At 48.4% G+C, this 9,997-nt stretch overlaps 1 protein-coding gene across 1 annotated transcript; it reads left to right on the top strand.

Moving 5' to 3' along the window:
• The first annotated feature begins 3,498 nt into the window (after window positions 1-3,498).
• Window positions 3,499-5,184, top strand: LOC119332348. Its single transcript, XM_037605533.1, has 2 exons — window positions 3,499-3,839; window positions 3,975-5,184. The coding sequence occupies exons 1-2, from the start codon at window positions 3,525-3,527 to the stop codon at window positions 4,836-4,838; spliced, it is 1,179 nt and encodes a 392-aa protein (XP_037461430.1). The 5' UTR covers window positions 3,499-3,524; the 3' UTR covers window positions 4,839-5,184.
• The last annotated feature ends 4,813 nt before the right edge of the window (window positions 5,185-9,997 follow it).

The following is a 9,997-nucleotide window of genomic DNA, read 5'->3' as shown; positions in this document are numbered from 1 at the left end:
AATTCCAAGACCCCATATCATCACATAGCCTATACCATGTTGATGTGTCTCCCTACAAAGATAAAGGGAATACCTTCTTCTTAACAACATCTCTCGGTACACCTGGAAGCTTAAATAATCCACAAACTTCATCAACATATATTAGATGCTCATCAGGATGTTTTTTTCCATCTCCTAAAAAGGGATTAGCTAGCAGTTTTTCTATCATAGCCGAAGGAATTTTAAAGCAGTCATTTTCATTTTCAGTAGGTTGACGAGTAACTCTTTGCTCTACTGGTCGGGGTGAAGATACCCCGAACAAGCCCCTCAGAGAATTACTTTCCATAGTAACAAGTGACAGTAAATTTCAGCACACTATATAAATTTTTCCATACCAAATTCCACCTACCAAAGGCGTTTCACTCCCCGGCAACGGCGCCAGAAAATAGTCTTGATGACCCACAAGTATAGGGGATCTATCATAGTCCTTCGATAAGTAAGAGTGTCGAACCCAACGAGGAGCAGAAGGAAATGATAAGCGGTTTCCAGCAAGGTATTCTCTGCAAGTACTGAAATAAGTGGTAACAGATAGTTTTGTGATAGGATAATTTGTAACGAGCAACAAGTAAGAAAAGTAAATAAAGTGCGGGAAGGTGGCCCAATCCTTTTTGTAGCAAAGGACAAGCCTGGACAAACTCTTATATAGAGAAAAGCGCTCCCGAGGACACATGGGAATATCGTCAAGCTAGTTTTCATCACGCTCATATGATTCGCGTTTGGTACTTTGATAATTTGGTATGTGGGTGGACCGGTGCTTAGGTACTGCCCTTACTTGGACAAGGATCCCACTTATGATTAACCTCTATTGCAAGCATCCGCAACTACAACAAAAGTATTAAGGTAAACCTAACCATAGCATGAAACATATGGATCCAAATCAGCCCCTTACGAAGCAACGCATAAACTAGGGTTTAAGCTTCTGTCACTCTAGCAACCCATCATCTACTTATTACTCCCCAATGCCTTCCTCTAGGCCAAAACAATGGTGAAGTGTCATGTAGTCGACGTTCACATAACACCACTAGAGGAGAGACAACATACATCTCATCAAAATATCGAACGAATACCAAATTCACATGACTACTAATAGTAAGACTTCTCACATGTCCTCAGGAACAAAAGTAACTACTCACAAAGCATAAACATGTTCATAATCAGAGGGGTATTAATATGCATATAGGATCTGAACATATGATCTTCCACCAATTAAACCAACTAGCATCAACTACAAGGAGTAATTAACACTACAAGCAACCTACTAGCACCAATCCCGGACTTGGAGACAAGAATTGGATACAAGAGATGAACTAGGGTTTTGAGAGGAGATGGTGCTGATGAAGATGTTGATGGAGATTGCCCTCTCCCGATGAGAGGAGCGTTGGTGATGACGATGGCGATGATTTCCCCCTCCGGGAGGGAAGTTTCCCCGGCAGAACAGCTCCGCCAGAGCCCTAGATTGGTTCCGCCTCGTGGCGGCGGAGTTTCGTCCAAGAAGATGGCTTATGATTTTTTTCCATCGAAAGACTTCATATAGCAGAATATGGTCACCGGAGGGCCACCAGGGGCCCATGAGGTAGGGGCGCTCCCAGGGGGTAGGGCGCGCCCCCCACCCTCGTGGGCAGCGTGTGGCCCCCCTGGTGAAGTTCTTGCTCTCAATATTTTTTATATATTTGGAAAACGTCTTCCGTGAAGTTTCAGGACTTTTGGAGCTGTGCAGAATAGGTCTCTAATATTTGCTCCTTTTCCAGCCCAGAATCCCAGCTGTCGGCATTCTCCCTCTTTATGTAAACCTTGTAAAATAAGAGAGAATGGGCATAACTATTGTGACATAATGTGTAATAACAGTCCATAATGCAATAAATATCGATATAAAAGCATGATGCAAAATGGACGTATCACACGCAATCCTCGACCTCATGTTGGTTAGCCCCTATTCATTTTTCTTTTCATGGTTGTTTCTCATTTTCTTTGGCCCGTTTATCAATACAAAATGTTTTGTTTGGTGTTGCGGTGCAGGAGTATGAATACTCAGCGGACAATGTACATGTCCCGTATTCCTTTTTTACTTGTCTTTCTTTACATGTATTTCTCGTTAATTAACCCCTCATTTATCTCTTTCATCAATCTTTTTTTCATGGTAAATTACTATATGTGTTGTCATTTAAATGTTTGATGCCTTTTCCCATTTGGTTCCCATGTTCTTTTTAGAATGTACCTTTCCATATGTCCGCGTTGCAGAATATCCACAATGTGATCGCTTCATGGATCAACATCCCCATGAGACGACTTGTTGCATTGATGACGAGCGAAGGACAATATCCCATTCTACTGCAACAACCAAATGAACCATATCTTGTTGTTTTTGTGTTCTCTAGATCTTTTTATTGGGGTCGTGCTTGCGGACCACCCCTAGCGGATGTTGTTTGTCAAATTTTATATCTAAACCCACATCTCTAGTTATGTTGTTGGAAAATTCAGTTATTTTGTGACTTCTGCACTTGTGTACTTCTTTGGAAGTATGTCAATTGCATCAATATTATCGGTATGATTCTCCATCTGGGTGCTTCATGGTGGTCACCACTGACATATAAAGCTTTTGCAATTATGAAGCTCTTTTTGCTTGTGCTGGGGATATAAGATAGTGTATGGGTTTGTTTGGATGGCAGCCGAGAGTTGCCATGCCAAACATTTGACATTGACCGCCAAAGTAGACACACATTTGGATTGCCGCAACCTTTTTCTTTTGATTCCAATATTTTAGTATTTCAATTCACAACTAGTTCACTTTCTCTCCTTTGGGTGATAACCGAATGGCCCCTATGTGTTTTGATGCAACAACTGGATTGATTGCACCCTACAACATCTAGTGGGCAAACCCGTTGGGGGGAGGGAGAATATTTCCCGTCGGAGTCCGCTAGCTGGGACAACAGAAAGGACAACCGATCTTCTCTAGATAAGAGAGTCGTAGGTCTTTACTTCTTGACATCTTCATGAAATGCGGGAACTCATAAGCAGCAATAACAGAGCCTATCAGATACAAATGCAGATTGCTCGTGTGAAATAATCTCCGATAAAGCATTTTTCAACTGCTTAGCATGCACTTTAAAGGTTTTTAAAAGGTTACGTTGCACAAACTCATACTGACTTTTTTAGGGTAATATGGAATTTTTTAGGGGTATACGTGGACTTTTTTTAGAATTATATGGACCCTCTTTTGGGTATATGAACTTTTTTTAGGGGTATATGAACTTTTTGTTAGAAAAGGATATCTTTCCTGGTCCACAAAGAACAAACTGAAAATTAGTTTCTCACTGCCAAAAAGGCCCATCTCAGCCCCACAACAGTTTGACATAGCCGCCCAACCCGGCCCGTCCGAAGCCCCCCAAAATATGTCTTCAATTCTTATTTCATTTTTGATTTTGAAACTTATTATTATAATCTGTCTTCCGTTGAGCCACACCGAAACCCCAGCACGAGCACCCGCAATGGACAGGCTTATCTCTTCGCCGCTCCACCTCACCCGCGCGCCCGCCTCCTCCTCCGCCTCCAGGCCCCGCGCCGGCGGCCACCACCACCTCCTCCCCGCCACCGCCGCGCCAAGGTCCTTCGCGCCCCTCCACGGACTCAGGCTGCATCCTCTGGCGCCGCTCCTCCCCAGGCCGCCCCCGTCCCTCCTCGCCGCGGCCTCCGCCTTCTCCCGCGCCGACGCCGTCAATCCCGCGCCACCGGAACCAGATGACGAGGCCGCCGACGCCTCTGCGCAGGCTCCGGCCACCGGAGTCACCCGCTTCTTCCAGAAGGTCAGTGCGCCAGTGCTCTGCTCTGTTTCCTTCATTGCCTGAACCTGAATTCTCGGCCACAAACGAACGATGAGCCAGAGGTGGAACGGATGATAAGGCGGCGAAATTTACGTTCTTGCCGGGAATAATCCACAGGTCGCCTCGGCCGCGGCAGTCGCCTTGGTGGCGGCGCTGGTGGTGGCGGCAGTCGGGCCGTCGTCCATGGTGCCGCCGGCGCTGGCCTCGGCGCTGCACAACCACTCCCACTCGGCGGCCGTCACGGCGGGCCGGAGCATCTTCAAGTCGGAGCTGCTGGGCAGCGCGTGGACGGGGTTCCTGGCCGGCTGCCTGCACACGCTCTCGGGCCCGGACCACCTGGCCGCGCTGGCGCCGCTCTCCATCGGGCGGTCGCCGGTGGAGAGCGCGGCGGTGGGCGCGCTCTGGGGCTGCGGCCACGACGCCGGCCAGGTCATGTTCGGCCTGCTCTTCCTCGGCCTCAAGGACCGGCTCCACATCGAGGTGCTCCGCACCTGGGGCACCCGCGTCGTCGGCCTCACCCTGCTCGTCATCGGCGCCATCGGCATCCGGGAGGCGACGCAGGCGGCGCCCTGCGTGGCCGCCGCGCTGGAGGGCGGCACCAGCGCGCACCAGCACGGCGGCAACAACAGCAACGCGCTGGAGAAGGCGCTGCTGGGCGCCGGCGGCAAGAAGAAGGAGATCAGCTTCGCGACGTTCGCGACGGGGATCGTGCACGGGCTGCAGCCGGACGCGCTCATGATCATCCTGCCGGCGCTGGCCATGCCGTCGCGCGCCGCGGGGGCCGCCTTCCTCGGCATGTTCCTCGTGGGCACCGTGCTGTCCATGGCCAGCTACACCGTGCTCATCGGCACCTGCACCGAGGCGCTCAAGGAGAGGGTGCCCCGGATCACGGAGAAGCTCACCTGGGCGGCCTCCCTCGTCGCCATCTCCATGGGGGTCGCCATCATCGTCAGCGAGTCCTTCGGGGTGAGCCTGTACTGAACCACTACTCATCATCATCATCATCATCATCATCATCATCATCCCCTGCGCCGGCAACAACAACGACGACGACATTGCCTTGCTTCGAGTCGAACGAATGAATGAATCCGCCATGGAAATTTTGCTACGCCACGTCCTTCCTCTTGAGATCGAGCAGCAGCAACTAGGATGTAGTTTACGAATCGAGAAAGAAATCTTATGTTAGAATTTGCCTTAGCTGCTGCTGAGACGAGTGGCAATTTGCCGCCATTGTTGTTATGATGATCTGGAATTCTGGATGCACTACCAACTTTACTTGAGCGATTGGCCGGGAGAAATTCAGGAAATGCCCCGTTTCCTATTGTGATGGTTGCTGCTGGTTGATTGTCGTTTTTGTACTGTGACAAGGTTTTTCATGGACCAACCTTAGCACATTGTTTCTGAACGTTGCCCCTTCTAGAGTATTCTTCAAATTTCAAAGGTTTGGGAGAACGTTGGCCTTTATTGATGAAGCAACTAAGTTACACAGAGTCTCCCGGATACAATTCGGAGCAGAATGGAAAATACAAAGACTCACTGAGTTCAGACTAGATCTAGCTAAAACATTACATTGCCGAACGAACATGCTTGAAGTCACAGAAGACAGAGCCCCACACGCCATCTTGATATCAGCGATTATAGAACCCATAATGGAGCGGTCTCATGCATAAGAGTGCGGCCTTTGCACCACCGAGAGGCAATCGGATTGGAAGATCACATGCATATAGTTCTCTTGGCGAGCCAAATTAGCCGCACGACGAAGAGCCATCGCCTCTGTCACTTCCGGGGATGAAACACCCGGCAAGGGTTCTGAAGCAGCAACAACACACTGGCCGGTATGGTCCCGAATCACCACGCCTATTGCCTAAGAGCCCCGGTCCAGCGAAATAGCTGCATCTGAAGACACCAGCAAAGTGCATGCAGTGGCGGAGACCTATGAGAGCTAGAAGCAGGGGTCTCACGTCTAGCAGCAGGATGAGTTTCGAAAAGATGTTGGAAGATCATATCAATATAAGCACGCGCCCTTGCAACCGTATGCTTCGAGAGAGGAGCAACAGGTTCATTACGAGCTGAATTCCGAGCCTCCCAAATGTGCCATAGAGTGACAGTCAGGATAGAGACATCTCGATCAGATCCATAGGATAGGAAGTTGAACAGCCATTACTTTGGAGATGTAAAGGAAGAGCGATACAACTTGATCCCAAACATATCCTTGATCTCCTCCCACATAGCACGGGCATGTCCACAAAAAAGCAAAGCATGCTCAATGCCTTCCGATCGGCCACAGAAGTAACAGGCAGTCCTCGTCGGCACGTGGCGGCGGAGAAGTTGCTCTCCCGAGGGTAGACAATCGTAAGCAAAACTCTAGAGCATCACTTTCATCTTATTTGGAGCCTTGATATTCCAAAGCATCTTCCATAACTTTTCCTCCAAAGACCAATTGGAGTGCTGCCCTCCACCATTTCCACTTCGGTCAAACAAGAAAAGGCTCGTCCTGGCCATGTTATAAGCAGAACGGACAGTGTATTCACCAAATCTAGTGAAAGGCCAGCGCACAAAGTCCGGTATGCCCGCCAAGTTTCTTGGAATTTGGAGAATATCATTGGCTACCTCCTCCGTGAAGAACGCTCTCACAGTATCCAGATTCCAACACCCACTATCCTCATCAATCAAGCAATGAACCTTGGCAGACTCTGCGATAGGAGATAGGGGCCCAAGCAAAGCTAGAGGGGCAGAGGGGATCCAGTTATCCTTGAGAATATGTGTACTTCTTCCATCGCCAATACCCCTCTGGACACCCTTCTTCGGTAGGTCTCGGCCATGCAAAATGGCACGCCAAGTTGCCGAGGCCGAGCGAGGAGGAACATCATTCCAAAAATCACTGAACGGGAAATACCTTCCTTTCAACACCTGCGCACACAGCGACCCAGGATCAGTCAGCAGTCGACGGCCTTGTTTCCCCAACATCGCCTGATTGAACAGTGTCAAATCATTAAAACCCATTCCTCCAAGGCATTTAGGGGTCGAGAGCCAATCCAAGAACGCCAATGCATTTTCTTTTTACCATCCTCACGCCCCCACCACTGATCAGACACAATCTGTCGGAACTTCTCGCAAGTAGCTACCGGCAAACAGAAACAACTCGAAATGAAAGTAGGAATAGCCTGAGTCTTGGACTTAAGTAAAGTTTCAGTTCCTGCTCTCGACAACGATCGATCCGACCAGCCATGGATATTCTGCCACGCCCTATCTGGAAAAAATTTGAAAGTGCTTGTGGGAGATCTTCCAACATCCGTAGGCATACCCAGATAAGAATCATGAAATGTCTCACACGATTTTTGACACTAACAGGACAATGCTTACCAAAGAACGCCAATGACTTGTCCTTGTTAATTGCTTGCGCCAAACCCAAAAAATATAAGCTTAAGGTAGCCTCCAAAGATGTCACACTCTTAGAATCACTCTTAGCAAACAAGATGCTATCATCTGCGAACAGGAGGTGTGAGATAGACGGACCATGACGGCCATTTCGAATCCCATGTAGCTCGCCACTAGCCTCCTTTTGAAATAGCAGACCTGACAAACCTTTCGTGCATAAGAGAAAGAGATATGAGCTGATTGGTCTCCTTGACTAATTCCACAAGATGATACCACCGGTTCTGTTAATCCTCCATTGACTCTAACAGCATAACGGACATTAGTAACACATCGCATCACCGCCTCGATCCAGGAAGGAGCAAAACCCAACTTAGTTAAACAATCATGGAGATAGCTCCACTCCACGGGATCATAAGCCTTCATCATGTCTATCTTCAGGGCAAAGAAGGGCTTATTCACTCGTTGCTATCGGATTGTGTGCAGGCATTCATAAGCAATCAAGGTGTTGTCTGTGATCAACCTTCCAAGAACAAAAGCACTCTGACACCACCACCGGCAGAATTGACTTCAAATGATTCGCCAAAACTTTGGATGCTATCTTATAGAGCACATTGCAAAGACTAATAGGACGGAAGTTCTTCAAATGCTTCGGTGTGACCATCTTCAGAATCAACACTATCACCAAATCATAGAAACCTCCGGGTATCGGTCTCCCTTCCAAGAATCCACGAACCACCTGACAGATATCCTCTCCCAAGAAGTCCCAATGGTTCTGATAAAAAAGAGTCGGGAAACCGTCCAGCCCAGGGGCCTTAGTAGGACTCATCTGGAACAAAGTAGACTTAATTTCATCATTCGAATAGGGTTTGCACAGATCAGCATTCATCTCACTAGTGATCTTGTTCGGAATAGCTTGCACAACATCACCAGCCGAAGGACATGGTCAAGATGTGAAAAGCTCCTCATAATAGGCCTACACCAAGCCCTTGATTTCTCCTTCAGAGTTGCACACCGTGCCATCCTCACGGTTCAGAGAGTGAATCCGGTTAGTTCTCCGTCTGGCCGCTGCATGCGCCTGGAAGAATTATGTGTTTTGATCACCCTCCTTGAGCCAGTCAACCCTAGAGCGTTACCTTTCCATAATTTCCTCCCGCTCAAAAAGCTCACATAGCCGACTTTCAATATGCTTCTCTTTCGATGGAGAGGATGGGGAGGGCGGTGAAGCCCTAATGGTAGCCAGTCGGCGCTCCATCTTTCCAATGTTCTTACGAATGGAACCAAAAGCTTCCTTACTCCAGGACCGCGGAGAGCCAGCTACACTCTTTAGATTCATCCAGGTCAATTGCAAAGACAAGCAACCATCTGTGCCAGCCGACCATGCTTGCTCAAGAGTGTCCTTGTAGTCCGAAGCTCGCAACCACATGGCCTCAAATATGAATCCTTGTTGAACCGAAGCCGAGCGTCGCTGTTGGGAACCATGGTCCAGGTAAACAAGAATAGGGTAGTGATCAGATGTGGTGGCAATAACATTCTCCACAAACCACGCTTCAAGTAAACAGGAAAAAGGCACTGTTAGCCATGGCACGGTCTAAACGACACTTAACATGACTGATGTGGTCTTGCTTGTTGCACCAAGTAAATTTTGGACCCGAGAACCCCAGATCAGCCAGACCACAGTCAATCATGCAATCTCGGAAGGCAGCAATCTGAGCATCAGACCGGTCTCTAGGACCATAGTGTTCATCTTGTGTAAGTACCTCATTGAAATCTCCACAGCAAATCCAAGGACCCGTCCAGTTAGGTTGCAACCATCGTAGGAGTTCCCAAAAGTGAGACATATCCTCTCTCCTTGGTTCCCCATAGACAAACATAGCATGCCAGGGCAAACTTTCTTCTAGTTGCACATGAACATCAATACAACGCTTATTGGCTGCCTTGACAGTGACTACCGCAGCGGACGACCAGAATAGGGCAAGACCGCCACTGAGACCCTCACTGCTGACAGCAAAACACCCAGAAAAACCCAAGGACCACATGAAATTCTTAACTCTTGTATCCCTCATCTTTATCTTTGAAAGAAAGAGGAGGGTGGGTCGGTAGAGCTTCACAAGCCAGTGAAGCTCACCAACTGTTGAGTCCGACCCCAAGCCTCGATAGATCCAGCATATGATACTCATTGCATCAGGCGGGGCTGCACCTAACATTGGATCTATAAGTTATAATGGTTGAGGCTGATAGATCTATAAGTTACAAAAATTGGATCATGTACAAGTTTTACCGACACATATGGATATAACCATATTGACGTAGCAATAAAAGTGCTACATCATGTATGGGTGGCCTCCCAGAATATGTATATGGGATATGTCCTATGTGCTAGTATCGGATACCAAGCGTTCAATGATAGTAGACTAGGGTTTCCGGGTAGCTAGGGATTTCGTTGCTTCGCCGACGATGGCTACTGACGTTTAGCAATTGTGCAGCCTGCTCTGGCGCTTGCCTGGCAACCTTGAAATGCTCCTTCATGGGAGGCCCTCTGATCAGGGGAGATGGAAACGAACAGCATGCCCGGCGGCACTCTTGCGAGAATGCCACGAAAGAGGCTGGCGAAAGACATCCTCGACTTGGAGTTTTCTACGTCCACTTGACATATTCCACCATGCATGCGCCCTATGGCCTTTCAGCTTCACAACGGCTGGATATCCTGCATTGCTTCACAAACGATATGGACGCCCCCTGGACATGCTATATGAATCACGGCA

Source organism: Triticum dicoccoides, chromosome 7A (genome assembly GCF_002162155.2).
Source record: "Triticum dicoccoides isolate Atlit2015 ecotype Zavitan chromosome 7A, WEW_v2.0, whole genome shotgun sequence".
Lineage (NCBI taxonomy): Eukaryota > Viridiplantae > Streptophyta > Magnoliopsida > Poales > Poaceae > Triticum > Triticum dicoccoides.
This window is presented reverse-complemented; position numbering and strand designations above follow the sequence as displayed.